Source organism: Xiphophorus hellerii, chromosome 2 (assembly GCF_003331165.1).
Source record: "Xiphophorus hellerii strain 12219 chromosome 2, Xiphophorus_hellerii-4.1, whole genome shotgun sequence".
In the NCBI taxonomy this organism is placed as follows: Eukaryota; Metazoa; Chordata; class Actinopteri; order Cyprinodontiformes; family Poeciliidae; genus Xiphophorus; species Xiphophorus hellerii.
In genome coordinates this window covers 107,803-129,288 of record NC_045673.1, presented here as the reverse complement: position 1 = coordinate 129,288, position 21,486 = coordinate 107,803, and the positions used below count along the sequence as shown (strand labels likewise).

Genomic DNA, 21,486 nt, shown 5'->3' with positions numbered 1-21,486 from the left:
CCTTTTTTCTTTTCTACCTTCCTTCCCTCCTTCCTCCATCTTTTATTCTGAAGGGTGAATGAATCATTTCCGGTTCCGGCTTCACTATATCGAATCTGATTTGATTAATTCCTGTTTCAATGGATCATATTCTGAATGTTTAATAAAAGCAGCTCTAGTCACAGTTTCTGTTTGTCGTTGATTGTTAATTATTAGTGAAAACATGCGGTTGATTTCAGGCTGAGAGCCTCATGCAGCAGCAAGTGCTGCTTCCGTCCTCCATCACTTTCACCTGCTGCGTGGGAGCAGCAGCGTTCTGCCCCCTGCTGGTCACTCAGGTGTCTGCAGCTGAGACACAAAATCACTTCAGTTGATTTAAATTCAAAAATCCCAAACAGAAATTATAAAATGTCTGTAAACAGATGAATAAAATGTGCTTTTGTTGTTTGATTTTGAGTTTAGGTTCAAATGACATGACTTTGATGCCTAAATCAGGATAAATGATCTTGTTATTTTCTGTTTCATTCAACATTTTTGACCAGGAGGTCTGACAGGAAGTTGACCCGCTGACCTACTTCAGTCAGTCTGAGGTCAGAGGTCACAGAGGTCAGGGAGTCACTGATCCAGGTGAATGTATCAGATGGGACAGCTGGTTCTGGTTCTGGTTCTGTCTCTCCAGTGGGGATCAGAAAGTCATGGTGGGGAATCATTTCTAAAACTTAAATATTTATCATCATGTTAAAAGTAGAACATTTTGTTGAAGTTATGAGAAATATATGTTTAAAGTTCTAGCAGATTCTCATAAAAGCAGGTTTTTCATAGAATAGAATAGAATAGAATAGAATAGAATAGAAGTACTCTATTCATCCCAGCAGGGAAATTACTTTGCAGTTACAGCATAGAGACAAGACACAATAACAACTACCACTGAGTAGTAGTTGTAGATAAAATAAAAAATAAAAATAAAATATAAAATGCTATGAGTTGTAAAAATATAAAATGCTGTTAATATAAAAAGCAACTTAAGAGCAGTCCTTGCAAAGATTTTAAAAAAATGCAGATATGTATATGTAAATATATGTACAGTAAGTGTGCCACAGTGCAGTTGTGCAAAATCGGACTGATTAGTGCAGAACAATGATTTAGCTTTTATTGTACAGTGAAATTCATGTTTTTAATCTAAATTTTAAAAACTCATGAATGAGAGTTTTAATTTCTAATGAGGGTTTTATTTTACAGTGATAAACTGTGAAGATGCTGGATGGAATAAATGATCACAATAAAGGCAGCGTGGAAATATCAATAATAAAACTCATAAATCTGATGCCATGAGGAAGTCAGGCTGATGAAAACCACAAATAACTTGTCGACTTGTTTTCCTCATTGGCCCGGTGCCAGAGCTCAGCATCCTGCGCCTCTGTGAAGAGTGGGCTCAGTCAAAGTCACGTCAGGGTTCAAGGTTCAGGGTTCAGGGTTCAGGTTCACAAGCAGCAACAGTGTGAGGATCGGGACAGAACAGCCCTGGCTCGTAACTTCACATCCAAAATGGCGGCACTGGTCACTGTTGAGGCATGCTGCTGTTAAAATGTACAACTACAACAAAACAGATTCTTTTAAATGTGAAAAATAAAAAGACTAATGGAACTAAAATGTCCTTTTTAAAGAAACTATGAATGTTATGACTTTATTAACCAAAAATGTAACAATAGATTAATCAGTTTTCTCCTTCTCTAGTCTGAGAAGAAAACATTTAAAAATCATGACAATAAGAACCAAATAGCTTTCTATTCCACTCCCACAAAAACTTAAGATATTAAGATATTAATTTCATAATTATGTGTAAAGTTTTCTCTATAATGACTTTCTGCAAAAGAAATTCAAAATAAATATCAATTCCTACATTTTGTGACATTTTGAGATAATAAACATTTTTTCAGTTGAGAATTAAAGATTTTAGAAAGATTTCAAAAAGTGGATATTACACAAGAAATCTATTCTATATTGAAGTTTTAATATAATACAATTTGGTCTTCTAACGGGATGATGAGTTAAATAATGATGTAATTTATTCACAAATACGGCTTTCTAGAAATCACCTCCATTTTTAAAGTGAAATAATTTTATTTTACAGAGTGCTTATACGTTGCAACGTCACAAAAGCCCAATATTTATACCAACATGTTAATATCTTAATTTAAGATTTTAAATTTGTCTTGCATTTGTGACATTTTGTTTTACTTTTGTTAGTTTGTGACTATTCTTTTTTACTTCTTTTTTTTTCTGCTGTTTATCAAATCAAACTTTTTTATTATTAATGTGCCCTGACAAGTTATTTTCTTTAAATTTTCTATTAAGACTCGAACAAGCAACAAAACATTGCCATAAATTCGCCTTTTAACTCAAAACGTCACATGCAGCAATGGATTGTGGGTAATTGTGGGGACTTTGGCAGTTCGCCAAAGTCCGCCTGCAATTACTGACATGGTTTTTTTAAAGTCTTGTTAACATTTTTAGTCTTGAACGCTCACACAAAGAAGGCAAAACTTCCGGTTGAAATATTTGATTTAGAAATAAAAGAGACAGGAAAAACGTTCCGATTTCTTTCACAAAATAAGTATTTTTCCTCGTCCTGTTGTCACGTTTGTAGCTACGTTTTACTCTGAATTAAATTATTTTAAAGTTTATTTTAGTTTTATGTTTTGATGCCCTGCGGGCTGTAGTACACATCGTAGACTGAAGGGGGCCAAAGATGGACGCTGCCTATATCACCATGGCAACAGACTTTGTGAACAGAAAGAAAACAAAAGAAAAAACACAAATTTTCTTAGGACCTTATTTTGAAAGCCCTTAACGGAAGTTAACAGTAGAGATAAGCTGACATGAAAACTAGCAGCGGGTTTCCTGCTTGGCTCAAAAAGAAAATGTCCCCCTTCCCGGTGTGTCCCCGCCGCAGGTAAGGACTCTGTCTCCTCCTTGTTCGCTGTCTTTGTCTCTCAGTGTCTCTGTCTGTCTCTGTCTTTGTCTCCCAGGTGATTGTCATGGACGGACCGGACCATCCGGGTCGGTTCTGCCGGGTCAGCGAACCATCGCAGGTGAGAGCAGTTCAGCTGCAGCAGATACTGGGGCGTTTCATGGTTTGGACTGTTGCATTCTGGGTAATGCAGTTCTCCAGTCCCCTCTGGTGTTTTCATCATAACTCCATCCTCTCCACCACCGAGTGCAGCTGATTGATGTTGGTTGCCATGCCAACGGCCGTTACCTGACCATACCCTGTCTGGCCCGGTTCTGACTGACCCAGTTCTGTCTGAGCCGGTTCCACCAGAACCAGTGCAGCATCTCCGGGTTCTAACGGGCCTCTGCCTCCCTGCAGACGTTCCGCTTCCTGGACCAGGCCCTGGAGGTTCTGCGGGGCTTCAGCGATCAGCGCCAGCAGACCCGGTTCTGTGACGTGGTTCTGGTGGCGGCGGGCCAGCGGTTCCGGGCCCATCGGGCCCTGCTGGCCGTCTGCAGCCCCTACTTCCGGGCCATGTTCACCCTGGGCATGAGGGAGGAGCTCCAGCCGAAGGTAGGACAAAACTATTCACACCGTGGAAACACTCAGATTCTGATGGGACCGGATGGTTCTGATCGGACCTCTGCCCTCTGTGAGTTCAGAGACAAAAATCATTTATTTCCAGCAGAACCAAACAGACGTGTCCTAGTCAAAGCTTCATTAATCAGTTCTTGACGTGTCCCAGGTGCAGCTGGTGGGCGTGTCCTCTGTGGGCCTGGAGGCGGTTCTGGACTTCCTGTACAGCGGACAGCTGCAGCTGGACAGACGAAACGTCCACGACGTGCTGCAGGCCGCGCACCTTCTGCAGGTGAGACGCTGCCACGGTACCGGGACCAGAACCAGGACCGGGACCAGAACCGGTACCAGAGTCAGTGGGCGTGGCCTATTCAACGCTCAGACTTCCTTAAGTGAAATCTCCTCGTTTGATCCAGTGGCTGTTTCTCACCACCAGAATGTTCTGGTTCTGGTTCTGGTTCGGCAGCTGTGGCGTGCCGTGGATTTCTGCTGCCAGTACCTGGAGCAGCAGGTGAGCGAGGAGAACTACCTGGACCTGCAGCAGCTGGCCCGGTTCTACAGCCTGGAACGGCTGGACAGCTTCATCGACCGCTGGGTTCTGGCCCGGTTCTCCAGGCTCCGCCTCACTCCAGACTTCCTCCAGAACCTTCCGCTGCACAAGCTGACCTCTTATCTGTCCAGCAGCCAGGTAAGACTCCTGAGCCTCAGGTCCAAACGTTTGGCACCAGTTCTGGAGCTTCTGGTTCTGCCTCAGATCCAGTACGACAGCGAGCAGAACCTCTTGCAGGCCGCTCTGCAGTGGCTGGGCCAGAACACGGACCGGACTCCCCAAGCCAAGCAGCTGCTGACCCACATCCGGTTCCCCCTTATGCCGGCCGGAGACCTGGTGGGCCGGGTTCTTCCGGCGATCCGAGCCCAGCTGCCCGACGGAACCGGCTGCCAGCAGCTGGTGGAGGAGGCTCTGCGGTACCAGGCCCGGCCCAGCGCCCAGCCGCTGCTGCAGACGGACCGAACCGCGCTGCGGGGCGGGGCGGAGCGGCTGCTGCTGATTGGTGGAGAGGTACTGCCGCTTTCCTCCAGACCAACCTGAAACATGAGGTCAAAGGTTAACACCGGTCTGCGTCTCTCTGAGGTGGGCGAGCCCGGCCAGGACCTGAGCGGCAGCATGTGGCGGCTGGACGGCGAGTCGGGCCGCTGGGAGTTGCAGGCAGTGGTGCCTGCGCCGCGCAGCCACCACTGCCTGGCGGTTCTCGGGGGCTTCATCTACGCCGCGGGCGGCAGCGCCTCCAGGGACAACGACGAAGACGCCGCCTGCGACCGGCTGCACCGCTACGACCCGCGCCTTGAACAGTGGACCGAGGTCAGAGGAAGTCCTGCCTCTTCCCCGCTCAGAGCTTCCTGTGCTGACCCGCCTGTCTCCTAGTTTGCGCCGATGAACCAGCGACGGGTCGACTTCTACCTGGCAGCCGTTGGCGAGTCGCTGGTCGCCGTGGGGGGCAGGAACGCCGGCGGGGCGCTGGCGTCCGTCGAGTTCTACCGCCCTGCCGAGGACCGCTGGGCCTATGGGCCGCCGCTGCCCAGGTAGGGACCCTAGTTTAGGCGCTTTTCCACTAACCCGCCTCTAACCGGTCCAATCCCGGTTCTGCTCGGCTGTTTACAGATTTTCATACTTACTTCAGGGATAGAACCAGCAGCGCCCAGGGCGCCGAAACGATTTGATTGGCTGCTGGCCGCATTCACTAATTGGCTCGTGATTTACGTTTCCATGCCGACTGCTACCAGAGCTGCTCAGTCGGAGGAGCAATCAGAGTTTAACCAGCAGCAGCGCAGTAGCACATGCGCTAAGTTTAGCAGCAGAATGAATTAGCAGCGCTGTTAGCTGTTAGCCGCTCTGAAGAACAGACAGCAGTAAAAACGAGAGAAACGGTGAAGCTGCTCAGCTCTCTGACCTGCAGTTTAGCACAGATGGTGTGAAACACCAAAACTACATAATGTAAACTTGTGATGTGAATTTTATGTATTTATTTTTTATTAAAATATAATAAAGCTTTCGGATTTTGCATCAAATAGGATTGATAACAGATTCAAGTTATGGATCTCAAAAGGATTAACTACCTATTATTCATTTGTCCACAAAGAGTTTCAGTTTTGAAACCTTACAAAGGATCATGGACTGGAAAAAATGATTTTTTTTAGGTACCTGCAGGTGAGACATTATTTTCATAGACATTTTAAAATGATTCAAGTTTCATGGAGGTGTTTCTATCACTAATTAAATCCAGATCAGACAGCAGAATTATCTCTAAATTATATAATGCCATACAGCTATCTAAACATGAGAATACAGAATACATAAAGAGGAAAAGGAAATGAAGGTAATAATCTCACAAGAAGGCTGGGAGGAAATCTGTCAGCTGCAGTGGATCTCGACCGGATCAAACACATGGCGGGAGTTTTGCTGGAAAAACCATTTTTTTGTTCCACCCATTGAGAGACGATATCAAAGCAACTTGGTGGCTCTAACGGAGCCAAACCACTTCCATGTTTTTTGGACTGCCAGGTAATAAAACCATATTGGGAAGAGATCCACAAGCACATTGAAAATATATTCAATGTAAAAATTGAATATATTATGTGCCCTGCCCTTGTATGCTCTTGTGGTTTTTATTGATCGAGATGGTGCAATCCCCATTATTGTTCAATTCTGTTCATTTTTGTTATCGTTTACAACAGAAATTAGTAAAAGTTTATAAAAGAAAATACCAGAAATGCAGTATGGACAAAATCACTTGGACTCTCTGGTTGTAAACTCATGTACGATCTTAAATGGGTAAAGCTGTAATTAACGAATGTGATGGAAATCTGGCTTTCTAAATAAAAAAATAATTACAAAAAAATATATATATAATAAAGCTTAGGCGTGGCTACTAGTTTTTTGTTTTTTTTTTGTAATTCAAATTTTTTATTGATTTTCTGAAAATTATCTCACATAAAACACAAATACAAAACAAAAAAGGCTGGTGCACCACCCCCCGCCCCCCAATACCCAGGGTACAATCATATATTATATGTGTATTACAGTGTCAATTCAAAAACATTCAGTAGTTGAGAGAAAGGTAATTGTCTGGGAAAATCAGACTTCATCCAGATACATTACTCGAAGCCATAGTTCTTTTCAATGAGTCCCAAAAGCTATCCCATTCCATGTCCCTGTTCCCATCCATGTTGTTGAGCATGACTTCATAAGAAGCTGTATCCATCATTGATTTAATCCACTCATTTAGCTCGGGACACTTTGTGGTCTTCCAATGTCTTAAGATGATCCTGCAGGCTGTCACCAGACCGACCATCACAACTGCAAAAGCTCCTTTTGGGGTGTTTGGCATTTGAGATCGGTCTCCCAGTAAACACAGTTCTGGAGTCTGAGAGATCTCTGAGCCAAGCCATGAACTCAGAGCCTCCAAGATTTTAATCCAAAATGGTGAAACCAGAGAGCAGTCCCAGAAACAATGCAAATATGTGCCCACTTCTTTCTTACATTTCCAACACCTATTGTTTGACATTATTTTCATTCTATGTAACCTCGTAGGTGTATGATAATATCTATGTAGCACCTTATACTGTATAAATTTGCTTCTGGCCTCTTTCACATATTTACCACTCTCTGACATTACCCTCAACCATCCTTCTTTTGTATACTCTTTTCTCAAATCTTTTTGCCATAGGAGTTTAATATTTGACGATTCACCACTCAGATTACAACTTAGCAGCTTATAAAATTGAGAGGCAGTGTGTCGTTCACGCGGCATCTTAATATAATTCAATATATCATTTTCTACAATCTTTTTAAATTTTGAGGTAACACAATGTCTCATCTGTAGATATTTCCAAAAATTTGCTTTACCTTCCAAATTAAATGTGTGAGTAAGTTCATTGAAGGACATGAATTGTCCATCTTTGTACAAATCACCAATGACGCATATGCCACGTGAATGCCACTGCCTCCAAAACACAGGTGTTTTACCAATACATATCTCAGGATTATTCCAGAGAGATGCATACTGCTCTGCCTGATGTGGGAGCTTTAACAGTTTGTGTACCTTTGACCAAACTTTACAAGAATGAACATAAACTGGGTTTGTTGTGTCGATCTTTTGAGATAATTTGTGTTTAGGGTCAAACAGCAAACATATATCCCTTTCAATATGTAACCATTCCTGCCCATTCTCACCTTCCCAATATTTTACTAATTTTGCCATTTCAAATGACAAGCAATAGAGCTTAAGATCTGGAAGTTCTAGGCCGCCCTTTTCCTTAGGAGCATATAATTTTTCTAATTTTATTCTCGCTCTTTTACCTTCCCACAAAAAATGTTTAATTAAATTTTCATACCTTTTAAAAATATCAAGTGGAATTGTAATAGGAAGCATCATAAGCAGATAATTAAACTGAGGGGCGGTAATCATTTTTATAACATTAATCTTACCCCATAATGTTAGTTTTATCTTCCCCCACTTTTCAAAATTTGTTTTAATTTTTGAGAGCACCGGATCAAAATTTAGTGAAGGTAACGCTTCCAACTCCCTACTGAGCCTAATCCCAAGATACTTCATACCTTCAGTTACCCATTTGAATTTAAAATCTTTAACCATGTGTGAATTGCATAAAGAGGATAATGGCATGGCTTCAGATTTAGCCCAATTTATTGAGTACCCTGAAACCGTCGAATACATCTGCATAGTGTCCATCAGGTGCGGCAAAGATGTAAGCGGATGTGTTATAAGTGATAAAATATCGTCTGCATATAAAAGCAGTTTGTGTTCTTGTTGTCCCCATAATATTCCTTTGATGTCCTTATTTATCCTAATGCTCACTGCTAAAGTTTCAATAAACATGATGAATAATAATGGACTGAGAGAACAACCCTGACGGGTCCCCCGTGATAAGTTATAAGAGGATGAAATGGTGCCATTGGTTATGACAGCAGCCTTTGGTTCTTTATACAATATTTTGACCCATTTAATAAAAGAGGGTCCAAATCCAAAATTTGAGAGAGCCGAAAAAAGAAAGCTCCATTCCACTTTATCAAACGCCTTCTCCGCATCTAAGGAGATAGCAACGACTGGCTCCTCCTTTGACTGACTCAACCACATCAGATGTAACAATTTTCTAATGTTATCAGAGGAGGAGCGGGTTTTCATAAAGCCTGTCTGATTCTGATGAATAATACTAGGAAGGACTTGTTGTAAGCGCACAGCCAGCGCCTTGGTTAATATTTTACAGTCTACATTTAATAAGCTAATTGGCCTATAATTTGCCGGGTCCGTGCTATCCCTATCCTTTTTTGGAATCAAGGATATCAGAGCTTCATTAAAAGTAGGAGGCAGCTGTCCTCTCTCAAAAATCTCTTGATAGACCTTTTGTAACACTGGAGCAAGAATATCTATATACTCCTTGTAGTATTCTGATGGAATACCATCATACCCGGGGGATTTCCCCACCTTCATCGCTGAGATTGCCTTCCTAATCTCCTCTTCAGTAATTGGTGCTTCCAACCACTCTACATGCTCCTGAGATAGCCTTGGTAGCTTGAGTTTGGAGAGAAAAGCATCACTTTCTCTTTGGTTTGTCTCGTTAAACACTGAAGATGTATACAATGTTTCATAATATTGTTTGAAGCCATTGTTTATGTCTTTTGGTAAGGTTACTAAAGTATCTCCTTGTTTAATGGCAGGGATTGTGTTCAAAAAATCCTCTTTTTTAACTTGTCTTGCTAATAATTTGCCCGTTTTCTCCCCTCCCTCATAAAATGAAGTTTTTAACCTGAATAGAGAATATTCCACTTTTTTGTTATAAATTTAATTTAACTGAAACTTAAGCCCACAAATATCTCGATAAAGTAAATCATCATAACACCTAGCCAAATTGCTTTCTTTAAGTTTGATTTCTCTTTCCAATTTACGAATTTTACATAGACTCTCTTTTTTCTTCCATGAAGTGTATGCTATAAGTTTACCTCTCAGAAATGCCTTAGAGGCCTCCCATGCAGATTGAACATGCTCTGTACTGCCAATATTTATTTCAAAAAAGTATCTCAGGTCCTGCCCCAACTGTTCTTTAAAAAGTTTGTCCTGTAAAATCGAGACATTCATTCTCCATCTTGAACCTCTTATATTCCCCAGTCCTAATCTTATGCATAATTCTGTAGGTGCATGGTCAGTGAGTGCAATAGTTTTAATATCACAACTCCGCACATTATTTACCATGAGTTTTGAAACCAAAAACAGATCGATCCTAGAATAGGATTTGTGACAATGAGAATAAAATGTGTACTCTCTTTTAGACGGATTGATTAACCTCCAAACATCTACTAGACCCAAATCTTCCTTTAACATATGGACTGCATCTCTTCCTTTAGAGCTAAGTGAACCTTTTGGTGCGCTTTTATCAAGTATAGGATCCATAACTTCATTAAAGTCCCCTGCTAATATTATTTGTCCTTCCATATCCCCCAATATACTATTTATTTTGTGGAAAAAATTAGGGTCCTCCTTATTGGGTGCGTATATGTTGCAGAGTATGACCTTTACCCCTTCCAGCATTGCTTCGACGCAAACTATTCTTCCCTCTGTATCATTAGCTTGTTTTATCAATGAAAACTGAATATTTTTCTTAATAAGGATAATTACTCCATTGCGAGCACTCGAGTGAGAGCTATGAAAAATATGTCCTACCCAACCCATCTTAAACTTGGACTCTTCCCCCTCATTTAGGTGAGTTTCTTGGAGAAATATTATATCGGTTTGATTCGTCTTTAAATACGCCAATATTTTGCGCCTTTTGGCTGGATTTCTGCATCCATTAATATTCCAAGATGTGAATTTTATATACTTCCCAGTCATTGCAGATTATAGATTGATACACGTTTTAAACCTGTAACAAAACACTCTGAACTGATATATCTATACCCCGGTCCCCTGATCCCCAACCTGCTCTGTGAGTGCACCCAGCCAAAATGAAAACAATTTACATGGGCAATAAACATTCCCGTCATGTAAACGGATAGAAACAACATAAAAAACAAACTTAAAACCTACTCTATTGCTGCTGTCTACCGCAGCTGAAAAAGAAAAAGAAAGAATAACTACGAGAAAAAACCTTATCAGGTCCGTGGACTCTGCTTCTCTCTGTTCATGATGACAGGTGGCGAGGTCCGCCTCCCAACAGTCAGACACAACATCTTCTATGGGCTCCTAGGAATTACATCAATCAGTTGAATTTGGGGTGTCCTCCCCCTGCTCGTTCTCCTCCCGGCTCTCCTCATTGAAAAACTTCTCTGCTGCTTTCGCCGAGCTGAAACTTATGTTTTTACCCTTCCACCTCAGGCGCAGCGTGGCTGGAAACACCAGGGTGTATTTAGCGTTGCGCTCTTGCAGCTTCTTTTCCACTGCGGTGAAAGCCTTCCTCTTCTCCGCCAGTTCTTTAGACATATCTGGAAACACTGATAGCCTGCATCCTTGCCACTCAAACCCGCGCTTCTCCTTAGCTGCCATAATCACTTTGTCCCTCGCTGATTGCCTCAGGAATCGAATAAGAACCGGTCTCGGGGCTCGATTCGGGTCGGGTAACGGTGCGAAGACCCGGTGGGCTCGTTCAATCTCGAACTCGGCGTCATCGCGAACTCCAAGACCCTCGATTAACATCTTCCGAACACAGCTCAAAAGTGTCCCATCAGTACCGATAGTCTCTTTCAACCCAATAACTCTCACATTATTCCTCTTACTGTGATTTTCGAGAACTTGCATGCGGTCCAGCATGGCTTCCATTAGCTTGCTTCTCTCACCAACTGCGGTGTGCAGCCGCTCCGAAGTGTCCTCCAAGCGGGAGATACGTGTTTCAGCCTCCGTTAGCCTTTCTTGCATTGCAGCCACCGCTGCATTCAGTTCCGACGTCGTCTGCTTTATTGTGGAGACATCAGCAGCTACGCTTTGTAGCATGTTACTCATTTTAACCACTTCCGAGAACAAATTCGTTATATTAGGAGGAGAAGGTGTTTCCCCCTGTTCTTCCTCATGTGGAGGGCTGTGACGGGTCGACATGCGGCCTATACTCTTTGAGTGTTTCGTTGCGGCCATTGCAGGATTAAAGTACTTTTTTCCCCAAAAAGAAGTCCACAAGCCTATACTGCTCCCTCACTTGCTGAGAACGGTATCAAATAAGAGCCCCTTACTACAGTATCGTCGTCTAATTACATGTCGGGAAACGGAGAGCCGTTAGCCAGCTGCCATCTTGTTCGCCTGCCCACGTGACTCCCTGGCTACTAGTTTTTATCTTCTGACCGCATTATCTAAATCCAAAAGGTTGCACATTTTAAAAAATAAAGTTCTAGAATGTAATTTTAAGGAAGAATAATTTAACTTTAACTTTGGACAAAAAGTTTGGCCTCTCCTTCCTTAGAGTCCCGGAATCTCTGGCAGGCGGGCTGCGGCTGGAGGAAGTGAAACCACGACACTGCGCGTTGACGTCACAGATCACGGAGTTTAATCTCATACAAAGCAATCGACAACAAAGCTGCAGAGGAACAGAGATATACATTATATCACAAAATAAGACACACAAGGGAAGACAAACGAACACAGAGACAGACAAAGGCACCACGTGGAGAAAAGATGAAAAAAACTCTCCCTCTCCGGTGATGACCCGAAACTATAAACCAAAAGGGTGTTTCCCTATTTAATATATGCAGTCAAGGCGTTCCGTTCTTTGACCAATTAGAAACTTAGAAACTCCCCTCATCACAGCCCCGATGTCTGGTTTTTGTCTAGGCGAAAAGGGGGGACCACTCCGTCTTGGGCCGTGCCAGGTACGGGGAGAGGCGCCAAGAAGTCTCTTCTGCTCTCTCGGAATTGTAAATTTTATTGCTGTGTCTGTCAAAAGGGGGAGGAAAAAAGGCCCTGCTTTGTCTGCTGAATTCCCAACTGCTCAACAGAAACTATTCCAAATTAAAGTGTTGGCTATACCTTTACACATGTCGTGGATTAGCTATATTAAGCACCAAACAATAATTATTTTCTTTACAATTCCCCCTTTTGAGGTCTTCAAAAAGACCTCAATAAAAATTGATTAAGCCTTCTAATGCAGAACCAAAACTATGTATTAAAAAAATAAAACAAAACAAAAAAATAGAAAACAAAAGGTTGACGTAGCCTAATTATATACAGTTCCCCCTTTTCAAACAAAACCCAAGGGTAAAAACGACTTATCCTTACAGAAATATAAAATCATAAAACAAAAACACAGGATAAACAAAACCCAAAGTGCACAATGAAAAATAAAAAAATAAAACAGGGACATACATAGTAAAATTAGTAAGAAATGCTCTGCAACTTAAAAGACAACATTCACCACCCAAGTACAACCTGTCAAATGAGAAAGACACAAAATTACAATCTGTTGCTCGTCCTTGTCTGTTTTTTTTTTTTTTTAAATGTCCATCGACAGTCTCTTAAAAAATATGAAGTCTTCGTCAGGAATTGTTCAAAAAATGCGCGCAAAAAACAAAACGACAGTCCTTTCCAGAGTTCACAACGAACGAAAAACACGCAATAAAAGTTTATGATGATCCTCTTGCAGCTTGATCTTCTTCGACTGGAAACCTCAAGAAACGACCTGTCACAGGTCATTACACAGACATTTTGTGTTCAACATGAATTTCATTAGCATCAGAAACACAATTACCACATTCTTTAATATCATCTTCATTACAGTCAGCATAATCAAACGATGGTTTCACCTAAAAATAAATTTGTTTTGTTATTTTCCATCCAGGGAAATTATTTTAATCCTTTTTATCAAAGAACGCAGACTTTGAAGGAGACCACATCCGCAGGGCACCAGGAAACCAGCTGCAAAACTATAATGACAAAACAGAGATCAGATTTATCCAAAGGCATCATTCATTTGTGTAATTCAACACAAACATCTTCAATTCACTTTGTGTTCAAGTGAATCCTCCAACGCTCGTGGCTCTGTGGCTGTTATCTTCGAAATAAGTGTGAAGCCGCTTCTCCAAGCAGCCCCACCCCCGCCTCGCATGACACAGCTTGTATGACAGAGTCCAGAGTCCTGGAGCACCGAGCTCCAGGGCAGTCTGTGTGTAAAACCATGAGCAACACATCACGTGAAACCTTATCTCCTACTCTGTCCAGTTCTGTTCATCAAATGGTGGATGTGATCCCTTCAATTTACGTTTCTATTATAATATACTATAGCTCCTAACCGATGGAAAACACCAAAACCCTGTAATCATTTGCTTCAAAAGACATGTTTCCAAAGTAACGTTTTGCCAGAATATCAAACAAATGCAGATCTTTTCTTAAAGCAATCTTGTAAAAATAGGATCAAACAAACGAAACAAAACAAACACAAAAACCTAAAAATGTAGTTGTAAAGCTTACATTTACCATCAAAAATGAAAATCAATGTAAATTAAACAGTCCAGTTTAAATTACTTTTATAGAACAAACTAGATCTTACTGGTTATTTGTCTAAATCATTTTACATGCATTCCTTAAACAAAATTCAAAAAGTTAGACTTGGAGAAATTATAATGAAACAAATCCAGACATTTTCAAAATATACCGACATTACCTAGGCTTTTACTTGTCGTCGAATTTAAAGTTTTATCCAAATTCGTTGTAAATGAATGTAAATCAAAAAATCAAAATCAAGTTTACAAAAATCATTATAATCCCGCCTATGTACTTTTACTGATTAGTGATAACTTTAATCAAGAACAGATTCTTCAAAACATTTCTTAAAACATTCATGCTCCATTAAATTAATGCTCTGAACATGGCTGACACAATAATATTTTAATTTCTATAATTATTTTCCCAAGTTAATTAACCAAAATGTGCTTCATTATCACTATAAATTTATCTATTTTCTCAAAATATGTTAGCCCATTGTCAGAAAATCTTTTAATGGAGAACAACTCAAACCTATTTAAAATAAGCACATATATTACCAGAAAATATTTTCCTTTCACTTTTATGTGTAGCACAGATCAGACATGTTCTTCAAAAATTTGTTTAAGTATTATAAAAGATGAACCCATGCATCTTCTCCCCCTTTGATACATTACTGGCTAATGTATCACTATTTCTAGTATGTGAAATAACGATGTTGATGAAACAGGGTTATTATTCAAGCTAAGAAAAATCCCACCGATATGCAATGTTGCCCTCGTCTAAAAAGTAAACCTTTCAAAAACAAACAGAACAATTTATTGTAGCATGCTTTAAACCTTCAAGATTATTATGTTCAAAAAACATTTCACATTACAGTTTCAAAACTCAGTATTCAATTTAACTCTCATGATTATCAAATAATTCGTTGTAGAAACTTCTCAAAAATTTTCAGCAGTGTTTGACAAAACGTGTTTACCAATTAAAAACTCAGTGAAGGTTATGCATAAACCAGGCAGAGAGACGTTGAAAAAGGAAAAAAAAAAAAAAATTCAAAATATATTCTTAAGAAAATCCAAAAATGATAAATTTTGACAAATACTGGTCAGAATATTACCAAATCAACAAATGAAAGAAATTAAACTGAAGACTGAATTTCCCCCTCCCCCTTTCGAACGGGTCAAGAGGAAACTGGTAACTCAAAAGAAAGAAATTAATTTGGTAGATTTAACAAAATATAAAGAACTGACATTTAAAATTAACTAAATGGGAGTCAAACCAATGAAAACAAATTTTAGAGAAAACGGTCCACTAAATCTAGGAAACCAAACTATATCAAATCCTGCGTAGTGTAACGCTAAACACTCTCTACAACTTCCTATACTCTACAGTGGTATGCAAAGAGGCTCCACATGTTAATTAGTGGAATCTAGTGGGGCAGCCTTTACAGCTCAGCTCTGTGGCCCTCCTGGAGCGGCTGCAAGTCCCCTGATCTACATTATTCTCTACAAAAGTCCCACCAAATCCTCTTTCATTAACCCATAAGTTATTTCTAACTTAACATGATCCTTCAATAACAAATCTTGTCGATGTTATCAAACTTGTCTATATTTAATCAATTTCTATTTAACAAGTGAGTTACTTCCATTTTATTCTGTCTTATTATCAGTAAGTCCTGTAGATTTAATAATATTTAAACTATGCTAAAGTGTTGGTCAGTTTGAAAAAGACTGATTGTGAAACTATCTAGAGTCAGTTGCATATTGCAGTTTGTTGTTATCTGAGCAATTCCTCTTACAGTTAGAGCCTGTTTCTCTAAAAATCTGTTCTGTTTTTTGTCTGTATCCTCAACTCATTGAAAAGGTCCTATTTTAACTCATTGTATTTTATCCTATTTTTCTGCTACCTTCTCAGCGTAGAAGGAATAATTAACATTTTATCCACAATTTTAGTTCTCAATTCTATACACAGTTTTATTTTATTTATTTCTCTACCTAATCAGTCATGTATTTAGCCATTTATTCATTCAGGATATTTATGTATTTAACTATTAATTTGCCAAGACAGCATTTCTAGAATCCTCTGTGACCTAATTTTCTTGGCTTATTCTTTCTTTCTTTATTTATTTATTCATTTATTTAACCTTAAAACCCATAAGTTATGTTCAAGTTGTTCAGATGATTTATTTTATCAAGATACTACCCTTTAATCACCTTCCTAACTTTACACTGCAGTGCACACTTACTGCTGTTATCGTTTAATTTTAAGAAGTTAGTTCAATTTAACACAGAGGATGTTTGTAAAATCTAGAAATTTTGCACCATCATACAGCACTGAGAAATTGCTCTGTATTTATATGACATAAAATACCAAATGGTATCTTATCTCCAATCACACACTCTTTCAGACCAACACGAATGACAACACAAACGAAGACAAACAAAACACAAAACACAACACATCTGGCCAAGTTTTATAGTCAGTCAAAATTTCCTCAGTCCCCAAGTGTCAGTCTGTGGTCATTATTCTATCAAATTTAACTATAATTTTTATCAAATTTACTGAAGCTTCAGGAATTGTCCAATGGTTTGTTAACATTTTTCACGAATTCAATTAATTTTAAACTCAAGTCTTCAGGAACGTATGTAAAAATAGCGTGCACGTTTAAAAAGAGACATCTCAGAATTATGTTAAAATTTAACCACAACCAATAATTTTGTTTTCTGGTACCAGTTTTATGTACTTAACTCCTTACCTAGGATGTTGCGGAAGTAAGGCAGCGTTCGGAGTTTGACGTGGCGACAGGTCCGGCAACGCACCCTCTTGTGCAGCAACCGGTGTGTAATGAGGACACTGCCGAACCCAGTGACCATCCTCACCACAATAAAAACACCTATCTCTGCGTCTCCCGCCCCGTGCACCTCTTTCCCGGACCCCCGACCATGCGGGGGCTCCTCTTCTACCCCCACGCCATCCTAGAACACCAGGCTGGCAGGTCGGAGCAGCATAGATGTGCGGACCAGATTGCGTCACCGCACCCGGGACCCCAGCCAGAACCGAAATTAAGCGAGCAGCATCTGTTAGCATAGTTTGAGCCTCCCTCTGTTTTTGTCTTGCTTGACGAAGCTTCTGTCGTGCTTCACCTAATTGAAGCCGTAGTAATTGTGTCTTAAAATTTACTTGCTCCGTCTCCGCCTGAGGGGAAGAAGCTAAAGCAGGTGTGGGGCAGCTTAACCGGTGTGTAATATGAGTAATGCCCGGGGAAACCGCAGAAGGAGGCAGAGAAACACAAGGTTTTCCACGCAGGTCCTGATCTGCCATAGGAAAACTACCAGCACTGATAAGGTCCTCCTGTTTGCGGACCGCATTTTCCAATTCATCGGCCTTCACATTAAGCGAATCCAGACCAAGCTGTTGATCATACATATTAAGTAAGTCAGCAATCTGGTCCCGCAGACTAATCCGCGGAGCCAGATTACCTGGACGGTCTACATCTTCGTATGTCAACTCAGTGTCCATAATAACTGCACAATAAAACGCAGCAAAAGCAATGCAAATTCACACAAACAGCTTCTCACTCTGCACAGACACACAGCCAGCCCGAACTCGCGCACGCGCACACACACGGCCACACCGATACACACGCAGCTACGCACGCAGATACACATACACACACTCTGGAGACGAACCCAGTGTCAGACGAACGTACGAGACAGAGGGAAAAAATAATCAAAGTCTACCCCAAACTATTTTCAGAATCTAAAGCCTACCGCAGACTATGTTCCAAAGCGTCCCGTAAACTATTTTAAAAGCGTACCAAACACTACTGACAAAGCTTCCCGCAGCTATTGTAGCTTCCCGCAAACTATTTCAAAATGTACCACACACTCAGGAAACCTACCCCAGGTTATTTTACCGTATTATTCTGAAAATCTACCTCAAAGTTTGCCTCAAGCTAAACCAAGAATTTACCACAAATTCCATCTGTCGGCCTACCTCAGACCTATCTAGTTCAAAAACAAAATACACAAAGCTTGCCTCAAGCTAAACCAAGAATTTACCACAAATTCTGTCTGTCGGCCTACCTCAGACCTATCTAGTTTAAAAACAAAATACACAAAGCTTGCCTCAAGCGAAACCAAGAATTTACCACAAATTCTGTCTATCGGCCTACCGCAGACCTATCTAAAGTGTACCACACACTAATCCTTAATTCCTAAAACCTACCGCAGGCTATTTTCAAAGTCTACCCCAGACTATTGTACGCACGGAAATTCATTTTTTAGGGACCCAGTCATTGATTCCCAGGGCACAAGAACACAATTAACAAACCCAGCTGTAACGACGGAGGGAGCGCAAAATCCTCCGTCTGAACCCGCCACGGTCCCCTGTGGTGCGTATGTCTATAAAGTGTACAACACACTACCCGTCAAAGTCTACCACAGACAAACATTCCAGCCTTTTAATCCAATTCTAAGTCAACAAAGTCAAGTAGAAACAATCTATCCTCTCCTACAGCTCCGAACTCCGAACAGCTGCCGCTGACTACGCCAATTCACGCCGGCCCAACCACAGACGACCAAAAAATAATCAAATAGTATCTTACCGCATCAAGCCGTCGAGCCGAAACAGGCCGATCCGCCTGCCAAAACTTCAGAACCGGACGAAGCCCCCAATTTTTAAGGAAGAATAATTTAACTTTAACTTTGGACAAAAAGTTTGGCCTCTCCTTCCTTAGAGTCCCGGAATCTCTGGCAGGCGGGCTGCGGCTGGAGGAAGTGAAACCACGACACTGCGCGTTGACGTCACAGATCACGGAGTTTAATCTCATACAAAGCAATCGACAACAAAGCTGCAGAGGAACAGAGATATACATTATATCACAAAATAAGACACACAAGGGAAGACAAACGAACACAGAGACAGACAAAGGCGCCACGTGGAGAAAAGATGAAAAAAACTCTCCCTCTCCGGTGATGACCCGAAACTATAAACCAAAAGGGTGTTTCCCTATTTAATATATGCAGTCAAGGCGTTCCGTTCTTTGACCAATTAGAAACTTAGAAACTCCCCTCATCACAGCCCCGATGTCTGGTTTTTGTCTAGGCGAAAAGGGGGGACCACTCCGTCTTGGGCCGTGCCAGGTACGGGGAGAGGCGCCAAGAAGTCTCTTCTGCTCTCTCGGAATTGTAAATTTTATTGCTGTGTCTGTCAAAAGGGGGAGGAAAAAAGGCCCTGCTTTGTCTGCTGAATTCCCAACTGCTCAACAGAAACTATTCCAAATTAAAGTGTTGGCTATACCTTTACACATGTCGTGGATTAGCTATATTAAGCACCAAACAATAATTATTTTCTTTACAGTAATTATAGTGAAATATTCAGCTAATCTGAGTCTTTATCATTATGTTCGGGCGAGAAATGAATTTCTACAAGACAAAATGAACTAGAAAATGTGCATTTTCTGCAAAAAATACAGTGTGAATGCTGTATTCTGAATGTTTTTTAAAAACAGTATTACTAATACAAACAGTATTACCAATATGGAGGACCTAAATAAAAGCATAAGCATTTATGCTTTTATTTTTTATTGTCAGTTGTGGTCCTCCATATACCAATTGGTGCAGAACAGTTTTTTAAACCTATTCACTTTTCCCCAGGTGTTAAAAAGCTGTTTACTGCCCAACCTCAAAATGGCTGCTGCCTTGTTTCCTCCCTGACAGCTCTGAACCTGCCTGGTTCATTGTAGTAGACAGGAAATGACCTATGACATTTTATATTGTCATTCTCAATCCTGCCACAGGAGGGAGCTGTTGCTGTTAGTCCATTCATTTCAATGGGGCTGAAAAAATTCCTAAAAAGCTGAATATTCTAAAAAGTATAAAGTTTATGAATACCAAAAAATATAGCCAACATTAGCAGAACAAGCTGAATGGTATAAAAGTTGAATAGTAAAAATGGCACACAGGATGCAGAAGAAGCCGCGCCCCAAAAAATATCTGGTCTGTTCTGCTCACTGATGGACTCTGAGGTTCTGCTTGTCTTCCAGGCCCACCTATGGCCACGCCGGCGCCGTCCACCATGGGGCGATCTACATCTCTGGGGGTCACGACTTCCAGATCGGGCCGTACCGGCGGGACGTGCTGAGCCTAGACCTGGCCCGACCCGGCGAGGCGTGGCGGAACCGCCCGCCCATGTCCGTGGCCCGCGGCTGGCACCGCATGGCATCACTGCACCACCTCGTCTACGCCATCGGGGGCAGTGACGACCATGCCGACACCGGCGAGCGCTTCGACATCCTGGAGGCCGAGTTCTTCGACCCGCGGTCGGATCAGTGGACCCGGGCGGCGCCACTACTACGGCCCGGCAGCGAGGCGGGCCTGGCGGTCTGGGCCGGCAGGATCTACGTGCTGGGCGGCTACAGCTGGGAGAGCGTCGCCTTCTCCCGGGTCACGCAGGTGTTCGACCCGGATGCCGGATTCTGGTCCCGAGGGCCCGACTTGCCCATGCGCATCGCCGGCGCCGCCGCCTGCGTGTGCATTGTCAGGGCGGAACCGCCGCGTCCGGAACAAGAGAAGAAGGAGCCGGGCTGAGGAGGCGGGAGAGCATCGCCGCCTTAGTTGCGCTGATTCTGCTGCTGCTGGGTCAGAACCACTGGAACCACGAGTTCTGCTCTATAACTTATGCACATTTTATTCTCTATTAGAACCAGGCCCAGTTCATCTGCTGCACGTCTACCAGGTCGGGTCGGTCCACCCAGCTGCCGCTTAACCTTCATTGATCATTGCAGAAATGCCTTCAAGACTTTTATTGTGAAAGAGCAGAAACAGGAAACCAGCTTCTTCAGATTTATTTAAGATCAAAGGAAGAAACAATCTGATCAGATGTTTGCTTTTTAAAATGTTTCCAGGAGAACTAAAGCGCTGCAGACGGTTCTGTTCCGGAGCGGTCCAGAACCACGGGAAGGAAGCGGGTCTGCAGGTCCAGACAGAACCAAGTAGCTTTTGATACCTTGTGGTTCTGTCTGGACCTGCTGCCAGGCATGGTAGTGGCAGCATCGTGCTGTTTGAGCTGAATTGAGAATATGGTTGTTGGACCCAGAAGAACCCCGGAACCAGGCGGGTTCTAGACTGGAAGAATTTAGATTTAGTGGGAGGGTATGTAAACATTTGAGCTTGTGTGTATCTGAGAAAATCAACAGCAAATTCAAAGATGGCCGACAGATTGAAACCGAAAGCCGACATGACGCATGCCGGGTCGACAGTTCTGGTTCCAGGTCTGTGGTTCCGGGTCAGAGGTCAGAACAGACTTTGTTTTTTAGCTCTAAGCAGAAACTCTGGAAGAATCAAAGTATAAAAAATGAATCGGATTTGGCGGTTCATCAGAACCAGCCAGACTGGACCTTTACACTCCAGAGGTGTTTATGTGCTCAGTACTGTAATAAAAGCATCAGAACCACCAGAACCAGGTTTT

General features: G+C 41.8%; 1 protein-coding gene across 4 annotated transcripts; it reads left to right on the top strand.

Moving 5' to 3' along the window:
* The first annotated feature begins 2,817 nt into the window (after positions 1 to 2,817).
* On the top strand, positions 2,818 to 21,477 carry klhl36 (kelch-like family member 36). 4 transcript variants are annotated; one of them, XM_032579481.1, is made up of 9 exons: positions 2,818 to 2,932; positions 3,009 to 3,071; positions 3,350 to 3,544; positions 3,717 to 3,839; positions 3,984 to 4,235; positions 4,302 to 4,607; positions 4,680 to 4,907; positions 4,971 to 5,128; positions 20,063 to 21,477. In XM_032579481.1, exons 2-9 carry the CDS (start codon positions 3,018 to 3,020, stop codon positions 20,604 to 20,606), a joined length of 1,860 nt encoding a protein of 619 aa, XP_032435372.1. In that variant the 5' UTR covers positions 2,818 to 2,932; positions 3,009 to 3,017; the 3' UTR covers positions 20,607 to 21,477. The 4 variants fall into 4 exon arrangements, with proteins under 4 accessions (XP_032435372.1, XP_032435380.1, XP_032435362.1 ...); XM_032579489.1 differs by having other exon boundaries at positions 2,859 to 3,071; positions 4,014 to 4,235; XM_032579471.1 differs by having other exon boundaries at positions 2,859 to 3,071.
* Positions 21,478 to 21,486: the final 9 nt, after the last annotated feature.